Below are 22,639 nucleotides of genomic sequence, written 5' to 3' on the forward strand. Positions count from 1 at the left end.
TGTCATAGGTTGGTGACTAACACTTACTGACCCACAGAGGTTCTCAAGTTTTGTTTTTCCTTTCTCTCTGTGAATCACCTGTCAATTTGAGAACATCTGCCACTAACATCTCCATACTGCCCAAATATTCCAACAAATTTTGGAAAGGAACTACCACTTGTCCATCAAAAGTGAGTTTACTGAACTTAGGCGTTATTGCCATTGTTATCTGGAATGTAGCTGTGACGGGTGAGCACCATTCATCCCGTAGAGGAGAAAGTTTGTCATGTGGATGTTTACATACTCTCAAGGCAGAGTGTTGAGATATCTTGTGCTGGTGAAATCAGAGAAAAAAATTAAAAGATGACAACTTTCATCCATAGTGCAGAGCTAGCATTTCTAGTGTATTCTGTCAGAAGTTCAAGAAAGTCGGGCCAAGCTGACTTAGACTTGGCTGAAGAGCGTGCTTAGAGTCTATCCACCAGCAAGACGTGAACGGCAATGTAATGATTGCCCTTTTTTCCGATTTGCTTTTTTCTTGTTCTTGTTCTTCTTTTGCTTATTCGCACCTTTACTTTTATCTGATTTCTTTTTCTTTTCGTCCTCCTTAAACCACGGACCCCAGACTCCTCCATTCAGCTTCGGGTTACTCCGAGGGTCCTTAGGTGGGTATCGAACAGGAACCGCAGTCTTATTGAACTGTGAAAGCCTCCGCAACAACTGCTTCACGACATCTGGGTACCTTGCAGAGAGGTCCACTCGTTCATACGGATCAGCGGTTATGTTGAAAAGCCACACCGTTTTTCCGGCTGACCAAGAAACGCGTTCATTGTGCCAGCGGTTGGGGCCCGCATTACTGAAGGCCTGTGGAGGTACCCAGTCACTATAGCCTGGATTTCCCGTCAGTAGTTTCCAATGATTCACTCTGATGGCAGATTGAATCGCAGTGTTCCAGATCCCATAGCCAGCTTCCCAGGACCCATTTTTGGCTTTGGTGTAAATCGGGTCAATGTTGTGCAAGATGTCTACCCGTGGTGAGCGTCTGCCTTCGCTAATGGTTTCCCATATATCATAGCCATCCAGCTGGATATCTTCATCGATCTGCCCTTCTGCCAGTGTGATCAAAGTGGGGAACCAGTCTGTGATGTGCACAAGCTCCTTACACACAGACCCTTTGTTTTTCAGAAGGGGGCTATGGACAAACCCGACAGCACGGATACCTCCTTCCCAATAGGTCCCTTTGCTTCCTCGGAGAGGCCAGTTACTTCCTCCAGCCATTGGCTGCCCACCATTATCTGAAGAATATATGATAATGCTATTCCCATAGTAACCATACTTCTTTAAAGCAAGGGTTACGTTGTTTATGGCTTCATCCAAACAAGCTAGCATCGCAGCATATCTTCGCCTGTTGATGTTATTTATCGATCGATAATGTTCAAAATACTTGCCTGGTGCCTGAAGAGGTGAATGAACAGCTTGGTAAGCAATATATAAGAATATAGGTTTCCTGGGGTTATGAGAAGCTAAGATTTGTTGTACTTTTTGTGTGTACATCTGCGTCGAGTAGATGCCGTTGTCATGATCCCAAGCTGCGTTGTCGTTCTCGTACAGGTCATAGCCACATATCCCAGGGCTGTCACATTTGAAGTGAGTGTAATAGTCGCCGCTGCCTAAAAGCGAGCCGAAGAAAGTGTCAAATCCTCTCTGCGTGGGCATGCATTCTCTGCGATAAAACCCCAGGTGCCATTTGCCAACCATGTGTGTTGAATAACCAACCTCCTTCAGCTTCTGAGGTAGCGTGACGTTATCCAGAGGTAAGCAGTTGGGCTGGGTTGGCCGTATAATGGAGTGCTGAAGGCCGGTGTGTATCTGGTACCTGAAGGCAGGGAGGAGATAGGCATCAGGTGGGGCGGGGGGAAGAAATGCTCAGGCCCTTACGCATGGACACCCATGCACACAACTGTAACAGAAAATACTCCTATGCATGCAGCAATTTCCTCTGGAAATATTTTGAAGTGCACATGTCAAAAACTAACGAGGTCATACTATTAAATCTGCTGAAACAGGAGAAAGGCATCTGTTTCGCTTCACAAGTGTTTAAGAGCGGTTCCCCCACCTCCTTTGGCCGGTAGGCAACAACACCGAACAAGAAACATGACACAGCAACATTGTGGACTTCTCTCCCTGCTGGCCTCCTTTTTAATGTTTTAATTTCCATGTAGTTGTGAGCAATGTCAAAGGATCTCAGAGGCAATGTGCTGCCTGTGAACCGTTATTTGGGCACTACTATTTTAAAGCTAGCAGTCAAACTCACAGACCTTCACGGTATCCCTTATGTATAATACAAACCCTAGAAAGCAGAACGATTGCATTTTTTCTGAGCATGAACAAGTGCTACAGCACTGACTCAGGACCGGTTCTCACAGCATGCACAATACTGAAAGCCTGACGGTCTGCTTTCTGGTCATCCATCATGCCATATGCATAGGGGCTATGACTTAGCAGAGATATTACTAATATTGTAACAACAGAGTCAGTCGTCAGCACGCACATGATGGGGCCTGGCTCTGCTCTCTCCTGGAACATCTCCAGTCCCACGCTTCGGCATTTATCTCCTGAGTAAGAGGCGTAAGTAAGCGTGGACGGCAAGTACCCTGGCCAAAACTCAAGGACGCTTATGCAGTTCCAGTGAAAGAGGTTTATGAGCGATCACTCAAAAGGAAGTGATAATTTTGTCACTGGATCTCTTGTTCAGCCGTCATTTTCTGTCCTTGCCTAACTGTTCAATGAGATGTTTCCCTCCATGAACTGAGCTAGTCAAAATACCTATATATACAGGAGCACAGATATTCTGAGGTACTTTTTTCTCCTCCTCAGAAAGCTTTCACATGCCCCATTTAACAATGATTATAGAAAATTACGTGAATAAATACAATTTTTACAATGCCTCATAATTTGCTAGCGGTAAACATATCTACAGCATATAAATATGCTGGACTTTGAGCCTGTAACAGCAGTATATTTAAAAGATAGGATAATAAATTCTGCAGTGCAGTACAGTCTGTGTAAAGAATACATATGGCCTCCATATGATTAGAAAATGAATTCAGCATGGGCAGTAGTAAGTGTCAAAAATCAAGGACAAATCCATTTATATCAGTTTGACACTAAAAAATAAAATGTAGCAGTATACTGTAAACCAAAGAAGACTTCTCCCTGAGTGTGAGAATAGATTAAATTCTCAGTCATGAATAGGAGAGCTAGGTCCACCAATACTGTGAATTTGTGGTAGTAGGAGTTGGGACTTCCTGACACATTCTGCTAGTGCTGCCAATCTGATTGGCCTCCTGAGCTATCTAGAAAATTAGAAACATTAGGCTCTGCCTGTCCATAAATAACTTAAAGTCTGTTTTTATATGATGTCTTCCTGGCCAAGATCTTAGAAGGCACCATAGATGTCTTTCATGCCTGCCAATCTGTAATAATTGTGTAACTCCCATTTCATTCTTGAACTTCTTTCCACAGAACCAGAAGCTCTAGTCTAATTTATTGCAGAAGCTTTGGGTGTTGCACTCCTCCGCTTTAAGCTAGCCCGTACTCAGTACACTGCAGCGCTGCTGCTTTTCTTTGTCTCTCTGGCACTTTTTCAGAGCATTGTTTCTGTTACCAGTTTGTGGATCTGGAGCCCTGCCATCCAATTGTCCCCAAACTCACAAGCTGGTGCTGACACAGGAGATACTGCAGTAGTTAAAGCATACTCTCAAAATGACGGGTTTCTGGGATCGACACTTTGCTTTTGCAAAAGAAATGTCATGCACACACAAATACCCACATCTTTCCCATGATTCAAGTATCATGTTCTTCTCCTTTTAAAACAGGTAAACTACAATAAGGAAACCACGCTGACTAATGGCAGTGCCCCATACTTCAGTTCACTCCATCTTTCAGAGTCCTCAGGGAACTATGTTCACAACACATTTCCCTCCCCTTCTCTTTCCTCTCCCTTGTTAAACTCTTTCATTAAATTCCCCTTATTCGATCCAACCGAAAAAGTCCTTGCCCCCACCCTGCTATTTTAGTAAATAGCTTCCGCTTTCTTAAACATTGACAGCCTCCTCTATCTTGAGATCAACCCCCAGTCCCAGCCGGCCAATTTCTCCCCTGCTACACTAATTTTGCTAGAAGTCAGAATTTTCTCTAAAGCAATGTTGTTGTAATAGAGATTCTTCCACCCTTCTCCTCGACACAGAAGCTGAGCCTGCGGGGAACATGCAACAGAATTTGCGACACATTGCAAACCAGTCTGCCTCTTGACAAAGCCTACACAGAAAGTATGATATTCATACAAAGTTAATTTTCATAAAGAATTCATAAGCAACAGGCAGATTCCCCAGCTAGGGCTTTTCAATGATATAGCCAAGCACAAAATTCCTACACTGTTAATCTCGCAAATACTGAACCAAAGAAATATAAAGAATTAGCCTCAGTGATACATAATGATGCTTAGGAAAATATCTGGCATACAGCAATGCATCTTATTTCAGTAGTCCCCTCAGTAAATTATTCAATATGCTGGCTACAAGGCACATATAGCAGTCCTGCTTCAACTCTCTGCTGCTGTCTTTTTTCATGAGACTGGTGTGTTTCCCACATGTGTGTGTGCCTGCTATTTATGGCATAGCTATGCTTCTGAATATACATATATGCACACATACAAAGAGATATGCGTTAAGAAGGGATCTGCAAAATAATCCATTTTAAGTAAAAAGATTTAAACTGTACAAATGTTTCAGAGAAGTATCAACCTCTAATTATCGGGATGTTCTTCACTATTACAAAAATGGTCAAGATTTGTTCACTTTTCTGTGCCACATGCCTTCCTAATTGATCCATTATGTGCCAATAATACTTTTTCAGTGAAAGTATTTTGTTTTCAAAGAACCTGCAGACTATTCATGGGAAAACAAAGTAATCTGAGCAAAAGACAGTGCTTATATGGAAGGAAATGGCATTAATAGCAATAGAAAAGTGTCTCAACATTACTGTTTTGAAACTGTATTTAGACCGTGCAAGAGAAGAAAAAACTGAACACGGCAAAACAAAGGAAATAAGAGGCAGATGCTGATTTGGGGGGAGTTCTCGAGGAGATAAACTCACGAGCTCACTAACTGCCATGAAATGTCTGTGAAATACATTCTATAGATTTCATTGCTTTCTACCACAAGACTAGCTAATTCTTTAGAATAAATTGGTTGAATTTAATCCCAAATGCAGAAAGCAAGTTATGATCATGAATAGTCTGGAATTCATTATGATAATTACAACACTAGTAACCAGTTAAAAATAAGCAAATGCTGACAGGCCACAGAATCTAATTTCATAGTTTTTTAGACTTTGACCTTTATGGACAGTATTTACATAAAGGTAATAGACTGATAATATTCTGTATAAAGTGCAGGGGTTCAAGACTTGTGAATACTTTACACGCATGTACTATGCTCTCTTTCTCCCTACCCCTCCAAATTTGTAGATCATGGTTGTCTCTATTAGATACCTGGAATTTGACATTTGCAGAACAAGGAACTAAGTAAAATTTTTGTGAAATGTTCAGCTAATATTGAAAATTAATTTATCCTTACTGCATGGGGATGGCTCTTCTTTGTGCATTTTCTACATTCATTTCTATTTTACTAGTGTGGAAGTTGTTCAGATGTTTCCAGCAAAAACACTGTGATAACTGTTCCAGCTAAGGCAGCTGTTTAATGCTAGCTGACTGTTACACCGCTCTGTTTACTTGTTTGTAGTGGAAACTTTAAAGCAATGGACTCCCAGTGGGAGTATCTTGATGACTTCATAGGTCCTTTGCTTCTTGGATGCTGAGAGAAATATTTCAGAGTTTTCTTAAATAAACAAACAAATAAACCCTCCATCCTGAGTCTGAGCTCATGATACTACTTTCCAAGATCATTTCCCTTCCTATTTTAATCGAGAAAGACGCAAAGCTAAGCCAGTGGCTCTTACATTACTCCTACCTTCAGTCTCAAGGTGCAGAGACCATTAAGTTGTTAAAGGTCAACTGTACATTCAAGTGCCAGAGCCTTTGTGGATGTAAATCACCACGGGGACACTAAAGTCAATTTGACCTGAGCTTGAGGAATGCATTAACATTTGGAGGCTTAATTTCCCCCTTCTGATGTCCTTAGTAAAGCTAAATTAGTTTCCCAGTTCTCATCTGGAGAGTAAACCAAAGTAGAGAAGTGGATCAATGACAGTAATCTTTGCACATTTTCACTACTATTCCCCTGAAGCAGAGAGCAAGTCTTAAGGTCTGTACAGTAGAAGAGATTCTCCTGGCATGCCTCACATCCCCGTGGTGCTTAGGCAGTCTTAAACATATGTAGGCCAAACCAGTTTTCCTTAAAAAAAGTCTCCCTAAGGAGTTTTCTATTGAGTATTTTTCCCCTTAACTTCAGGGTGGGTTCTGCACTGAGAAAGAAGCTGGGATGTTTCTAATTTTGTAATGTGCATGTACAACACTATTGATTTTAAGCTTTCATAATTTTAAAATACTGCATTAATTGTCTACAAACTGAGATTCTTTTAAGGCTCACTGAAGATTAACAAAGAAGCACAGTTTGAAGTTTCTAATTTCAGGAACTTTTGCTAGCACAGTTCTAGTTAGTACATGTGGAAAATTATTTTTATTACACTTGTGTAGTTCAGGATATGTTGAAAAAATTTTCTCAATTTTTAAAATAATAAACTCTAGCCTAGGATTTAGAAAAGAATATTTTAAATAAAAAAAATCATTTGCCAGGAGTTGCAAACAGCAATAGCACGGAGGTATGCATGCTACACTAATTAAAGAAATCATTATTGATGATTATGCATTTCCTTGTTAAAAATAATAAAATACAGCAAGTAGACACCAAGTCAATAAAGTAGGCTTAGGGACTGCTAAAGAACAGACTTTGACATCTTACCTGAGACTGTTTGTATAACACAACAGCTAGAAATATAGCTATTCCAGATGAGTAAAGAATATAGAAATCGGTGCATTTTTTGCTTGGAGGTTCCCAGTCCTCAGAAGTCCAAGTTAGTGGGGAGAAAAAAAACCCCAACATCTCACTTGCTGCCAGCAAATCATTAGAAGCAGGACTCAATGACCAGTAAGAAAGAATAGCTATAATAAAGACTTCTTTATAGCGGACTGAGGCTTTAGCATGGAGTCCACAAACGCTTATTGTTTGAAAAAGCTGTTACTTTGGGCGGATATGTGTACTCTTATTTACCTCGAGTTGTTCTGAGCTCTGTAAGGTGCTTGTGAGGGAAGCAGAAGCTGTCCAGAAGCTCTTCTGCTTTCAGCCCTCCAAACAGGCTGGTGAAGAGCATGGCAGAGAGAAGCAAAGCTCCTGATCAGACATGGACCAACATGAAAGAATCACACAAAAATCATTTTGCATCAGAAATACTTGCCATAAAAATGAAATGTTTTATGCTAAATCTGCTAAGGTTTTTAAAACTAAAATCAGAAAATAAAGCTGGAAAAGGGGCAGGTTGATACAGGAGACACTGGGGCAGAAAGATAGAGCTGAGCTGATTTAAATGAGATGCAAATAAACCTATCACAGCCTGACATGAATTGCTGCAAAGCAATCAGCAAGTATCAATTCATAGTCCCTTCAGACTGGTGACAATGAAAGCCATAGCCTGTAGCCACAGTGCTTCTTTCTCATTTTTTATTAAGTTTACTGATAAGCAAAATGTTTTTTAAATTTTCATGTCTTTTTTATTTCCAGTCTTTTCCTAACTTAGAGACAGATGACAAGTCTTGCTTTTGCTGATTTCCACTTACCATGCTTCCACGAGAGCAAAAGCAGGCAGTAGGCATCTCAGCATTTGTTACGATAGCAAGTTGAATATCTGTTCTAAACAAGACCAGGTTAGCTAAACTCCGTCAATCACATTTCTTCTGTATGGATGGTCTATCGCAACTAAATGCTAGCATAAAAGTTTTGGTTTTCATGCAATATAGTCTTCTCAGAAACAATCTTCAGGAGCCTTGAGTCTATACGATATAAGTTACAGTTTGTCTTTCAAAAATAGCAGCTTTGGAGCAGTGCGGGAGAAAGTGCTTTTTTCTGCCCTAAGTTCCAGATACTTGGTTCCAAAGTAAAGTTACCGCCAAGGCTTCAGTTCAACATATAGTTTAAATAAGAATGTGATTTCAGCCAGGTAGTTGGCTGAAACAGGACCAAAGTAAGCAATCAAAATTTGTGCCATGAACATGAGTGATGCTATAGGTATGGAAATAACTCTCAAGTCAGCTGTGCAGCATTTTGTTCTGGTTAAAATTCTGAACAACACTAAGGAGTGAAGGAAACACCTTCTACATTAGAACACGATCTGTCACAAAACATACCCTTTTGCTGAACAATGTAAGTTAAGGGTAGGAAGGATGTATTGGCTTATGCTGCCTATTTTTCTACCTGCTTAAGATTGTGGGTAAGATATTCTGCATATCTACAATACTGTCCCAGTGGTTTGAATAAGATATGAAATACTTTTATTGATACATGCAGATGGTACTATAGCTAGGGAGTTACTTCTCTGAGATGGTGGGTGCATGACTTACAGAAGAAAATCTCCTTGTAGAAAAAAGAAGAGCAAAGATTTATTACCAGGGTATGGAGGCAGTTCTTCTCTGGGATATAAGTCACGGCTGGAGGGTTCAGTGAGCTCTGCTGCAGCAAATGATGTGCAGAATACTGCGCCACAGCCTGACCAACACGGCTTCATTTTTTTTTAGAAATTTGAGGGAGGCAAAGACTGTCCATTTTCTGAAGTAGGCACGATCCCTCAGGCCCCATAGTCCTGGTTCCCAGCTATTCAACTGACTGAATGCTGCATGCACACTGGGATGAGACCTGGGTACATGTCATTGCCTCAGGTTTTCTGCTTTCCCTGGGAAAGAAACAGAGGCGTACGGGCAGGGAAACCTGAGTGAATGTGAACAGGCCCCTCAGAACATTTTCTCTGCTCAAGTCCTCTGTCACGGTTAAACGTATGCCAGAAAAAACCTCCATGAATCTATCATTTAACCATTTTTATCTTCTAGCTTATAAATTGAAGATTTCAGGGGGGAAGGTGGGTTATGAATGTAGATGGATCAGAGAAGCAAATGCAACATTAAAGACTAAACGTGAACTCCAAACCTTTGCAGACTTTCACTGTGTCAGCCCACATAAACCTGAAGTTTTCACATGCAGAAACACACACACACATTCATTTCATCTTCAGCTGTATTCCTTGAACTTTTATGTGCTTATAAATCAGAGCAGAAAAATATCCACTTCTAAACCAAGTGTTTACATAAAAAGTCTAACTCAAATTATTTACTGTTTTATCACTCTGGCAGTGCTACCACAAACATTTCACTTGAAAGATTCTGAATCTTGCCCTACTTTCAAGTTTTGGGGGAATGGAGGAGGGGCATTGTGTTTTTAAATCAGCTGAGGCTCTTCCATCAAATACAGGAAAAGAAAAAAAAAAAGTAGTGATTTATTCATGGACTAATAATGTTACCAGTTTTGTTCCAATTACTTTTTTCCAAGGACCTACAGGAGTTGAGGTATCCTTGCTCAACCAAATGCCATTTGGATTTTGATGCATTAACTCAACCTCAAAATCATTTGGGATTTCTGATCTCATGCAAGGCCTGACATTTGGTCATTTGAATAATGTCCTTACACCACTATATGGCTTATACCGCGAAAGTATTTTTATCATCCGGCACCTAGAAATGCCACCCAGAGTTCCATTAACAAAAATAAACATTTATCAATAGCAAGAACCAGAGGGACTTCCAGTGAACTCCTTGTGGTGGTTCAGAAGCCCCAGTATGGTGACAGGCCCTGCTGCTTGAAAGCTGGAGAACCAAGCCAAAAAATGGTGTTCTTTGTGGCTTTATATTCTGACCAATTTTGCATCTCAAGGACACGCACCAGCTCTACTCTCTTTTATCTTCCCAAGTCCTGCTGACGCAACTGGCACCCCAGTAGCGAGGCAGAGCTTGGTGAACAGCAGGAAAGAAACTGTTGTCTCTAGAGTTGCTAGCTTTAAAGGAAAATTAGATAACTGCGGATCCAAGCTAGGGCAGAAAAGTAACAGAAACCTTTATCTGCGTTTCCTTGGGGTTACTCTCCCTGGTTGCAAGGGGCGGTTAGTGCAGGGAAACATAAAAATCATATAATGAAACTCAAGCAGAAGTTTCAACTTTAAGTCACTCCGCAGATTAAGTTGTAATTAGTATTTTCATACGCTAATTTGGATCTTTTACAAAACACTATTAAACTGGCAGCATATCCGCTACTAACCTTTCCTGTCATTGAGACAATTTATCTGCTCAAATGGGAGGACAAAAAGGATAAAGGAGAACGTGGGAGTCGACAGCAGCTGGAATGCACATGTGTATATGCAGCTATTGTTTTCTTTGCTCCCAGTTCGCTGCAGCTGTGGAAACAGAGCACAATGTTTCCAACTTTATCACTGAATGTTAGTCATTTAGAAAAAAGGGGGAAAAAAAATGTGTGATTGCATAATCAGCGCTCTCGGTTTCATGTCTACATGTAAGTGACATGAAAAGAAAATAATTTGACTAAATACTTTGCATGCCAACCACAAACCCAGACATTGCCACCAAATTCTGGGCTCTCAGCACAAAGAGATCCCATCCGATATTACACCTAATCAACATGTTACAAGGAAAAGAAATGCACCGCTGTTAGGTCAGGAGTATACTGGAGCTACACTCGCAAGAGGAGAAGCTCACATAGACAGACTATCCCCGCATATTTCTCTGAAGTTAAGGCAAGAAAATGGCAAAGGAAAACCAATTCATTAGTAGGAGATGGATTTTTCAGTTCTGCTTCAGTCATTTTTACGGGAGGAAGAAGAGAAGAAAATGAGATAAATGGAGTCTAAAAGCCATAAATTGGCATGCAGAAGTATTCCCGCCCCCCTCAGGTACTTCAAAAAGTGGTCTGCAGACTCTGTTGCGAGCACTGCACGAGGGTGGAGCAAGACCAGCATGTCAGAACAGGGACACGGCACGTACCAGTTTGTAAAGGTTGTTCTCTGTGCTACAGCACGTAACTCCTGAGCATTCAAAGCGTGTAAAAGGGGCCTTCATTTCAACCTGTGTGTTCACTGCTGTGCTGGAGGGAATACCTTCTCAGACACTACTAATATCCTGGACTAGTCGTTCTTACAGATAAGGTAAATTTCAATGTGTCTTATTGAAGCATTCTGCCTAAAAGAATACATTAATTGGTAATAACATGGGCATTTTTACATGACCAGAAAAAAAAAAATTGCCATGTACACGTGTGAAATATTTTTCAGCTAAAAATCTTGAGACTGAAACTCATAATTCTGTGACAGTTTAGGAAAATTAGTTCACCTTTATGTAAGAAGAATTTATTCAGTGAAGGGACATGAAAGATATTCATTATATGGTTGCCTTTTGTAAGAAGACGTCTTTCATAAAAATGACATACTTGATAGCAGTCCTTAAGGTAGCAGCCAAACAGTTATTTTCTTACCTTACACTTTCATTAAAGTACCCATTTTGACCATTTATTATTATTTCTGAATTAATATTGTCCTTATGTATTATTCATGTATCCAGTACTTAGAGTCTACATCAATCTAAATGCTGCAAAACGACCCTGAATTGACAGCAAGGATGTCTGAGGACAAAATGACAAGATGTAAAATAGAGGTTAACAACTACCATATCATGGTTTTATATGATATCATTTGAGAGAGATAATTGCGTTATAATTAAAGAACATTACATCATTGAAAAAAATCAGGATTATTCGGAGCTTCAGAGACATCTCAAGTGTTTTAGATACCTTCACACAACATCCAAACTTTGCAAAAGCTGTAGTTTTCTATTAACCATTGAACAACTACATAAACGTACCATTTCTGAGCGTAACATTGGAGAATGTCATAGTTTCATCGCTTTACTGAACTTAAGTATATCATAGGCCATTAAGTTTCTTTTGAAACCTTAGATTAGTCTTTAAGACTCTAATTTAAAATTAGAGATAAATTATTATCAAGTGGTAATGGCCACAATGTCTCTTTAGTATTTATAATATTCCTATTATCCTGCTCTATGATATGTCGCAAGCTCAACTGTCTCAAAGCACCTGATACAGGAAAGAACAGATTCTAGCCCCCTTAACCAATATGTAGCTACTGAAATAGAAGGATCAACTCCATCAATTCAATTGAATACTCTTTTAGGTAAACTTTTGCTCAGTGTCATCAAAACGAGTCCCTGAATTGATGCATGAAACCCCTTTTCTAGTGTAGAGATTCATTGTGAATGCTGATTAATTAAGAAATATTCTTGGATGATTGTTTCTGTTTCATATCAACTTCGCTATTCTCTTTGTTCTACTTAATGCGGTCTATCGCATAACATTATTGTAAAACATGTACATTTGCATCAAAAGGAAATTACTATCTCTTCCTTCATCTCCCACATATCACACAGCAATTCAACATAGCAGGATATCCACCTAGAGCAATGTGATAGAGCTGAGCAGTTATGTTCAAAGCTTAATTACACATTTCTAGACACTTGTAATTGATACTGCTGACACATCAGTTGTATATTAAATGATAAACTGTTACTCAAAACTGAAAAAGTGAAAGTGTGCAATCCACTTAATCCACTTAAGAAACATAACTTTAAGTTCTCTACAGACTGCGACGTCCACCCAGACACCTCCAGTTCAAGACACCTCCTGTTCAAGTGCTTTTAACACCAGCATTCTTGTCAGCAAGATAACGATACCCTTCGCTGTTGTCTCTACAGGTATCCTGGGACAGACACAAGCCAGAAATTGTTTCATGCCACTCCAGAACTTCTGCTAGAACTGAATTAATTTTCCAAGAAAAGCTACAGCCCTCATAATATGAAGAACAGCTTTACCTGCATTGAAGAAAAAAATGCGTTTTGACTTTTCAACAACATAGTTTTCTGGGCTGACATATACTGGCAACAGCAGTGGCACTGAATCATTAGCAAAAGGAATAACCTTGACTTGAAAGAGAGGGCTGGGAGCCAAGAGACACACTTTCTTCTGGGTTCTGCATAGTTTTTAGCCTGAGCATCGCAACTGACCTCTAATTCTTCTGTCCTTCAGAAACTTTCATATTAGTTTCTTAGCCTTTTGCGTTACTCATTCCTTGAAGCAGGGCTGGTACTATGTCCATTGTACAATAGAGCTAATGCTCAAAACGGGCTTTTTAGTTTCATGATGAAAAACATTGGCAGGATGCAAAGGAGCCTCATCCTGATGCTAAAGCCAGTTTGTACCTGGATCTGTTAAAACACAGCACTTCCAAGCATCTACTTATTTACAATGATTACTGGCAGTTATGTACAAATTCTGTCACATATTGCTGGTTACTGAACTAGATCCCACTTCCTCACTAAATTCAGACTGTTGTTAGGGCTACTGGATTTTGTTTTCTACTTCCTGATTCACTTGAGAAATATCGTATTAAAATCCATTCTTCAGAACCGACCACAACATGCAAGTCCATTTCTGATTAAGACAATGGCTGGTGTTGAAGGCGCTGTGTGCAGTTCCCAAAGAATTAATGTATTAAGATAATGAAGTATTTTACTAACCTGGGTCCCAGATGAAAGGTTCCTGATTGACAACATGGGGAAATGAAACATCTTTGTTTATTCACAGGGGAGATTCAACATGGAAATGAAATGCTTTCTCTGCCATTATCTGAGTGGATGTAGATGTAGGTGTGCTTTTCTAGCAAAGGAAGGAAGGAGCGGGGAGCAGAGTTTCAGGGCTGTCAGTCAGTCATTCATGTGACAATTTTTAACTAACACATCAGAGATAGTACATACTGTACAATATGGCATAAAAAGGAAAGTAAAATGCCTGTACTCAAAGCATGATGTTTTTCTTACTTTAGGGGTTTTCAAATTTCCATAAAGCAATAGAAGTATGAAGACAAACTGAACTCTCTTCCCACGTATCCTTACATGTTGTGGTTATGTTTCCTTTTCTCTTAAAAGCTCCATATGTTGGAACTCAAAAGGAACAAAACAACTTCAGCAGGTACCATGCCCAGCTCACTGCAACCTATCCCTTGTAACAGGAGCAAATACTAAAATGCCCCCGAGATTCAGCTCCCATAGCTGCCTCCGATTGCGACGAGGCAGCATAACACCAGGACCTCGGTACTTCATAGGGCTGTTTTCTGCCTCTGTACCAAACGGATTTGAATTGCTATCTTTGTGCTCTGTCCAAATTAGGCAAAGGCTAGGAAAAATGTAAGGCTGCTATGAGGAGCAGGAGTGCAGTGAAATCAGAAAGCTCTCCGTTTTGGTGATTAATGGCAGCCCACATATTTGATGGTTGCGAGATGCCCCCTCCCACCATCCTGCTACACTTTTCCCTTCCCTTCAGTCTCCTACACCACAGAAGAGAACAAACTAGAGTTAATAAGGGACGGAAGTTAACAGCACATCTGTTTCTAGGCCTCCATGCGACTGAATAATGAAGTCATTTGGATAAATGCTTCTTTATTTCCGTCCTAAATCCGGCTTAGCAAAACAAGTAGTGCTGTCTTGGATGTCACTGCTGCACTCTCTAATCCTTTCTAACGATCGGTAATTTCTCATTTATACTGCTCCTCAGTCACATCTTGCTTTACTGTTTGCATTGCCGGAGTGTCCAAAAGCCTAACAGAAACAGAGGCCGCAGTGCAATAGGCCTGGAAATAAAATGGAATATAAGATAAGGGGTGAATGGAATCAGGTGCCTAATCATTGTTAGTCCAACAAAAATCTAGAAACCACATCTCTTACATGTATAGCAATTATGTCTAAAAGCAGACAAAGCACACATAAAATATTTGCTATAAAATCTTAATATATTAATGAAACCATGCCTTATTTAAGATGTTAGTAGGCGATTTTGATCCCAGACAAAATACCACAAGAATGACCCACGTAATGGAGTGAGTTGGATAAGCATAAGTGAGGTGTAAATGGGACACACACAAAGTTTTGGCAGTATGCATTCAATATATTAAACAATTACATCCTAGTACATTCATGGAACCTAGGTATCGATGCCATCAACGTTGTACACCTGCCTTCTGCGGGGCTTTTTCCCCCCTACCTGAAAACATCTGTTTAATAGAGTGATATTAGCACCACATACCCTGTGATAAGTGATTTAAGGAGAAATACCCTCTTGAAAAAGTAGGTCACTCATATTGAGGTAGGAGGTATACTATTCTATACGTGTAATAGTCTACAGTATACTATGAAAGAACTTCAAGGCAAAGAGTAACCTGGCAGAGGTGGATGGGATTATCAGCCTGACTCAGACATCAAAACTAAGGATGAAGTTTTCACTGACTTCACAGGGCCCTTGTTCAGTTCTCTTATTTTGGTACGTTGGACCTAGCTGCCCTTTCCTTACTCTGAGGCACTCAAATGGGTCACTACCAGACAGACACTTGATAGTAACCCATTTTGTTCTACAGTTAAAGCAAAGGATGCTCACGCATTCGTATTTCTCTTGTTCAGCTGTATGCTGTTCTTATTCTTCAGTTCACTACATCCCACCCACGTATATTATACAGAAAGAATGAGCATAAATTATGGTGTTGTGTTACTAACTGATTGCATATATTGTCATAGCCCATGAATTTCTGTCACTAACTTCAACAGTTGAAAGACAAAATCAACATAATATTGTAAATTAAAAACAATTAAGAAAAACTGAAGTAATTTAAATTGTGATCTTTTAGAATGTGACGCATTTACTTTTTCACAGATTCCTTATGGAGCTGTGAGAAATAAAACCCTTTTAAAAATTAAAAATAAAAGGTAGAAGTAGTCATTCTTTGAGAAACATTAGCTGTTAAGGAGAAACAGAAACATATTTAGCATTTATCAAAGTGTTTGTTTCATTAAATAGCTATAGGGCTCTGACTTGGGAAGATCCCTTTGTACGGACAGACCTTCCACACCTGCTTAAATTCCTTAAGATAGAAGAGCTTTTTTGAACAGGATGGATTTAAACAACTGCCTGTTCTTGAACTGATGCTTAAATGCACTTCCAGCCTTTGCAACATCACAAGAATTTTAGAAGCCAGTCTATAGATGTTTTTACAGCTAAAGACACAAATAGGTGCCTAATGGGATTCCCAAAAACATGTCCTTAAATCTCCATGAAATCAATACAAGTTACAGCAACTAAAAAAAGACCACTGATTCCCAATCTGCATTATTAAGCTTCCTTTAAAAAAACACCTTGTCCTTCAAGATTTTTCTGTAACCCTTGCACTCCAGCCAGGGCAACTGAATTTGTTAAGGTGGGTACAAACTTAGGTATACTTGTGTGTGCATGGGGAGGTCTAATATGACATCTAGGTCCTTAGAGTAGCATGGCCGCTTTTTTATTAGGAGAAAATAAGTACACTGTCCAAAATGCTTACTTTGACAAAGGAGAGCAGTAAATTATTCTCTATTTTGACTTGTAATCCTCTTGCCCCAGTAGAACTGTATATCGTATAAGTACATACATGAATGATGTAGTCCTCCCCCTGCCTTTTTTTTTTCTTTTGCAAAAGGGAAATTAAAAGGGCATACTCTGTTTTCTCAGAGGTTCCAAACCAAAATTATCATCATCACAGAAAAGCAACTCCTACACATTTGATCTTCAACCTTAGCATTTCTTCTGGGAGCCAAGCATTTGTTGAAAAAGACAACAGTAAGACCATAACCCATCACTCCTTTTCAAGCACAATTAACTACGTGGAATATTACTCAATCAGTGGCAAATAACTTGTGGCTCCCAAATCACTTCTGTCCTTTCAAGGTTGTGAAATTATGGATTTCAGTGCTTAATAATCATGGCAATAACATCAAAATTAACAAAATGCCGTAATGCCAAAGAAATGAAGCATCATCATTTAGAGTCTGTTCTTGCTATTTTCAACATTCTTCTCTGTGTGGGAAGAGGAATATGGGAATTGTGGGGATTGCAAAGAGAAAAGAGGGAAGGAGAAGAAAGAAGAATCAGGCGTGCTTTGTATCTGTCATGAATGAGAAGACAAAATATTTCTTTCCTCTTCAGGAGCCAAGAGAGTTCAAGGAGGAGAAAATCAACACAACTGAACGCACGCACAGGAATTTGCTGACATTGTATAGTATTGTCTGCATTACGCCTGTACAATACCACACAGAGCTGATGAGTTGTGACAATTCCAGAGAGCTATCTTCATTTGGGAGAACGTGAAGATGTTAATAAAACTGCCAAATATCAGAACACCACATCTGTTCAGTTCTGTTTGTATGAGACTTTTCCATTCACTAAACAAATCTGTCTTCTCAGTGTAGCTCTAATGGGTCACATAGGAGAGGAGCAGCCCAGAAGAAGCTGTAAATCCTTCAGGGAGCCTGTCAGCTAATTCAATAACAGACTTCTTATCTACATTTTCCTATTAGTAATCACAATATATAACTCATTACACAGCTTTTCCTTTTCAGTCTGAAAGTGTCCCACAAAACAGAAAAATCAACATCCCTATTTTAAATATAGGCACTCCGAGATAGGGAAAAAATGAAGCATCTCACAGAAGTAACCCAGCACCAAAGGCATAAGTGTAGAAAGAGCCCTGGTCTTCCCAGTCTCAGCCTGGGGCTCCACAATGGCATAAGAAAAGTCCACGACTAGATTCAGTGCCCCAGAGATGGAAAACAAGAGAGCTCTTAAAAAGGCAGCCTCCCACAAGGAAAGGTTAGAGCAGCAAGGACATAGTTGGATGCATGATGCTAACTGATTTTCAGTTACAGACTAGATCAAGTTTGTGTCTTGACAATTTCCTCTACAGATTTTAATCCGTCTACATTAACCAAACCTGAAACTTCCTGTACTCCCATTTCCTTACCATATACGACTTGAGCTTAACAAGTTTTGCCAAATTTGCAAATACTGAGGGCAATGGGCTTATCAAGGATCAATTAACCATGTTTCTTATAAGAGTGGGAGCATACTATAAAACATATTTTCAACTTGTTCTGCGAATGTGCCCCTGCGACTGAACCATGCTGCCTAAATGCACCAGTTCTTCACTAACTGTCCCAGTTGACTTGTTCAATATTCAGCACATAATATATTTTGAATTCTGGTAATCTGGCTGCATGACTGTAAAATTCCTCAACAGTTCATTTTATGCCCAACTTTTCATGAGCAGTGCTCTATAAGTTGCAGGACCAACTTCTTAGCATTTATTTGTGTTAAAATAAAGCATCTGCTTTTCAAAATCAGGCTTACGTACACATGTTCAAAATCAAAACGCAAGAGAGGTGGCTAGAGTCAGCAGCAACAAAATGGGATAGCAGCAAAAGATCTGTAAAGCCTTAGCTCACATTCCTTGGTGAGCTGAAAGTCTGGGCTAAACATGCATTTTGGCTCTGACTTGGGGAAATGAAGCTGCTTCTATCCTTCTGACATAATCTATTTCACCAACAGGGAAGCAGTACTGATGGTCATCTGGGGAAACTGCACCAATCTCTCCTGGAGAGAATGGCGACTGCTGCACCATAGTAGGAAGAAAGAAGATGGAAGAAAGAAGGGAAAGATGAAAAATCCACAGAAACAACATTAGAATCAGAGTGGAACTTAGTGATTTCATGAGGACTTGATCCAGTTATTAACTTTACCTGAAACTTTAAACTAAGCCTTTCATTACTTTTTGTACAATTTCCTTTACAACTTTCAGTACATAACACCTACGTACTTACGTTTCATAAGTATATTTATGTATACTTATATTTCAGTACATAACAAAGACATAAAGCCAGTAGTCGATACTATAAGTACAGTTTTTTAAAAACAAATAGCCACTTATCTAAAATCAAAAGAAATTTGAAAAAAATCTAATCTAGACATGATGAGATGTAATGACAGTGTCAAGGACACCATGAGCTAGCTAACAGACAACGTAATTACTTCTCAGTCTTTTATTGCCTGGAAGATAAGATTTATTTTTCTGCTTTGGGGGAGTGGGGGGCTTTGGGGGGGGTGTGTGGAATGTCATTCAAGTTTCAACTGTCCAGTAAATTTTCCGATGTTGCTCCCCTCCTGCCCCTTCTTCATTTGCAGATTGCATTATTACACAGAAAAAAAATCTTGCGGCAAACTAGTTTTCTGCACTTGGTCACAATGAGCATAGCTTGGAAATGATGCATCAGCCTGGGAAAAATAGAATAGCAAAGAACTGAATTATTATATTTGGAAATGGCATACACCCTGGGACAGTTGCAGAAAAGCTATGGCTGGACACACTTTCTCTTGAAATATGTAAGTTAGGTTCAGTTGTGGGATGTGAAAGAAAGTTTTATGCTGGCTCTTCAGTTCTTTGGTATGTTACATAAGCATCCTTTCCCCTTTATTTTCACAGTGGTACATAAATATTTTATGAACTATGGGTCTTTGAACTGTGTTTCTCTGACCCACTGACTGATTCTCATTTGTCTCTTTGAAATTGTATCTCATATGCTATGAGAAATTCATCATCCTTGTCTGTCAAAAAAACCCCAACAAAAAAACCACAACAGTAATTCTGTTTGTTGCCAATGCTATAAGTCAGCTTGAAGGACAATAAATTTCCACTTAATGTTAATCTCAAGGTTGCGTGGAGACTATTGTATTCTGATATATTAGAAGCAGTAAAGATCAAACAACTTTTAATTCATTCTTTATATACCTTAAGTTAGCCACTCCCAAAGATACAATTAACAGAGGAATAAGGGAAGAATATCTTCTCTTTCAGTACAGATTAATGTAAATTCTGATTTCCACCAGAAAAATAAAAACATGGCTATATATGTCTATGTATCTTATTGCATATCTGGAATTATAGATGACAGTGATACACAGGCTGTTCTGAGGCTATTCCAGGCTAACATTCAGTGCTTCATAAAGTGCACAAGGTTTTGTAGTATTACAGAAAAATAAATATCTAATGCAAGGCATTTTTTACAGCCCATCGAACTATCTCAGTCCAACACAGCTAAATAGGTCTGCATTAACTACACTTTCTAGAATCCTCCAAACTCTTCCAGTTCAGAAAAAGTGTCTTTCCCCCCCCTCCGCTTTTCCCCATCTGTGTTCATTCTCATTCCTGTGGGATGAAGGAAATAACCCAATGCTTGAAATTACAGTCAATTGCAGTTCTAGAATCTGAGCTAGTATGATTGGTTTGACAAGGAAATATCTACTTTTCTTCTGAGATTACCTGCATTCCCTGTACAAAATCTGAAATAGCTGTACAAAATGTTTCTCAGTTGAACTCAAGATGTTAGCTTCACTATGATTTAGAGCCCTTGCTTATGAACAAACCTTTTTATTTCATTTGCTCCGGAAAAAATCTCTCATCAGTATTCCTTCTGAGCTTATAAATATCCTTTGCATCAGCTGCATTTAAGGATTTTATATGCTGGAATAAAAGCCTTGCTGGGTCACTGGGGTTCCTTACTGGGGTCAGTGCAACCAAACTAATACGAGCTCCACAGATTCATCTACAAGAGGGTCTGATTTTGCCTTCTGCTCTGGTTTATACAGTTTTCTCCTGCACGAATGTCACTGCTTTGCCCGAGTTCACCTATTTAGCTCTCCGCAAGGCTTCGGGAATTCGGTGCATCTTCTACAGGTTTCCCACATTTCAAGCAGCCTATCAGTAGACAGTCAGGATGGATATTCATGTTGCTATCTTTTTCCACTGCATGTTACACTTCTCCAGCACACTAAAAGAACTTTGGAAAAGTCAGAGTCAGCTTTCTGGTGAAATAATACTTCCATTAAAAAAAAAAAAATTCATTACAAAATCCAGTGAAATCCAACCTTTTAGTGGAAACAATACTACCAAAAGTTTAAACTGTCTCTTCTAAGACGCTGTCCAGACACGTCAGCCTTTATCATTAGCACCATGGCCTGAGATTTGAAGAAGCCCACATCTCTATCAGTTGCTCTTTTTAACATCTTCACTGAATAGGGTCTCGAGCTACACTGCAGGTGAGACCTCTAACTATTGCTCTGCAGACTCAGTCTCCAAGTCAAAGAACAGTGAGTGCAGCAGCTTTAATGGTGAAATGGACAGACTCATTTTTCTGACAGCTACAGGACTTAAAAGGGATATTGGACAGACAGGGCCAAGTTCCTGCATTCAGGTTCCTGATTCTGATCACAGTCTCAAAACCAGGTTCTTTAACATTAGAAGTTAAGAGTTTGTTATGTCTTTTGGGAAAAAAAAAGGCAAAAAAAAAAGGAAAAAAAAACCAAGCCCACCACCACCTGACACTCTTGTTTTTCTCTTGGTCTCATGCATCAGTACAAGGTGGGAAACTTTTCAAATCTCAGAAGAAGAAAAATACCTCTAGCTCTACTAGGACAGAAGGACATAAACAGAAATGGCAAAACAAGAGTTCAATCAAGGCAGGCACAGTTCAGATGTTTACACAACCTCTAATATAGTTGCAGATATTCTGGTGGTAAGAAACAGAATCCTGGAGCCAACAAAATAAAAAGCACTGCATTTTATCATCCACCTGTTTTTCTTTTGCTTTTCTAGCTGAAATTTTTTTTTTCTTTTTTGCTATCTGCTCTTGGGATGGAAAAAAGAAAGAAAATGCTCATTCTCCCCTTGAATCTGCAATTTCCAAGGTGTGTTACTACGACAGGAAAAAGGAAACAAACCAACAATCTCACAATTTTAAAAATTGCAAGTGCGTGACTGTTACGGAGCTCTTGATTAGCCTACAGATGGAAAAGATAGATTCAAATTAGCTTGCTGAACAAGTGGAATCATGCGAAGCATACTATACCTTTTAATAAAACCCCCAAATGCATATATACTATTTCATGCTCTCACCAGAAAGAATGATTTCTCCCACTCACTCCCTCAGGAATGTGCTTACAAAATTCCAATTCTCCTGACTCAATAACTCCTACTTCAAAATTCTTCCCAATTATGGCCATGTTTTCAGCTGCTTGTTTAAAAAGTGTTTGATGGCCTTTTATTACCTGCAGATAGTTTATTTTCCAGTAAAGAAACCCCAAAAAATCAAACACTATGCCTGCACGTTGCAGTTTCCCATTCTAAAGTAAACTGGCAGCTAAAGAAGCAAAATACAGATTCAGGAGAGGTGGAATCTCTATTGATTTGTCTCAAACTTCCCTTGAAACGTTGGACAAAGTACATAAGACTCCGACTCTTTAATAAATAGCGGCATCTTCTTGAGTTCTTACCCTCTACCCTCTCTCAGAGGTTGCCCACCCCAAAGAAAATTTGCCTTGGTCCTAGCAGAAACCTAGCTTCAGTGACAGTTTAAGCTAACACCCCAGAGTGTGGCCTGAGTGGGCAAAGCCAAAATGACATTCCCTTTTGCTCCCTCCGGCACCTGGGCAGTAACCTCTGACTTCAGAAAGAGGACAGATTTGAGCAAGGCAAAAGTATCTTAAGCCACACAGCTAAGCTGAAATGAATCAGCCCATCACAGCTTTTCATTTTATCAAACCAGAATAATAAT

The 22,639-nt window shown here is 39.5% G+C and overlaps 1 protein-coding gene across 1 annotated transcript in view; it reads right to left on the minus strand.

The window, feature by feature from the left end:
• Positions 1–408: 408 nt before the first annotated feature.
• The window catches only part of ARSJ (arylsulfatase family, member J), a 44,226-nt gene continuing 21,995 nt past the window's right edge, over positions 409–22,639 (minus strand). The window contains exon 2 of the mRNA XM_010575544.1: positions 409–1,855. Within this exon, the coding sequence (XP_010573846.1) occupies positions 454–1,855 (1,402 nt within the window). The 3' untranslated portion in view covers positions 409–453. The remainder of the gene's footprint in view (positions 1,856–22,639) is intronic.

The sequence above is a fragment of the Haliaeetus leucocephalus genome, unplaced genomic scaffold (genome assembly GCF_000737465.1).
Source record: "Haliaeetus leucocephalus isolate CR32 unplaced genomic scaffold, Haliaeetus_leucocephalus-4.0 Scaffold484, whole genome shotgun sequence".
Lineage (NCBI taxonomy): Eukaryota > Metazoa > Chordata > Aves > Accipitriformes > Accipitridae > Haliaeetus > Haliaeetus leucocephalus.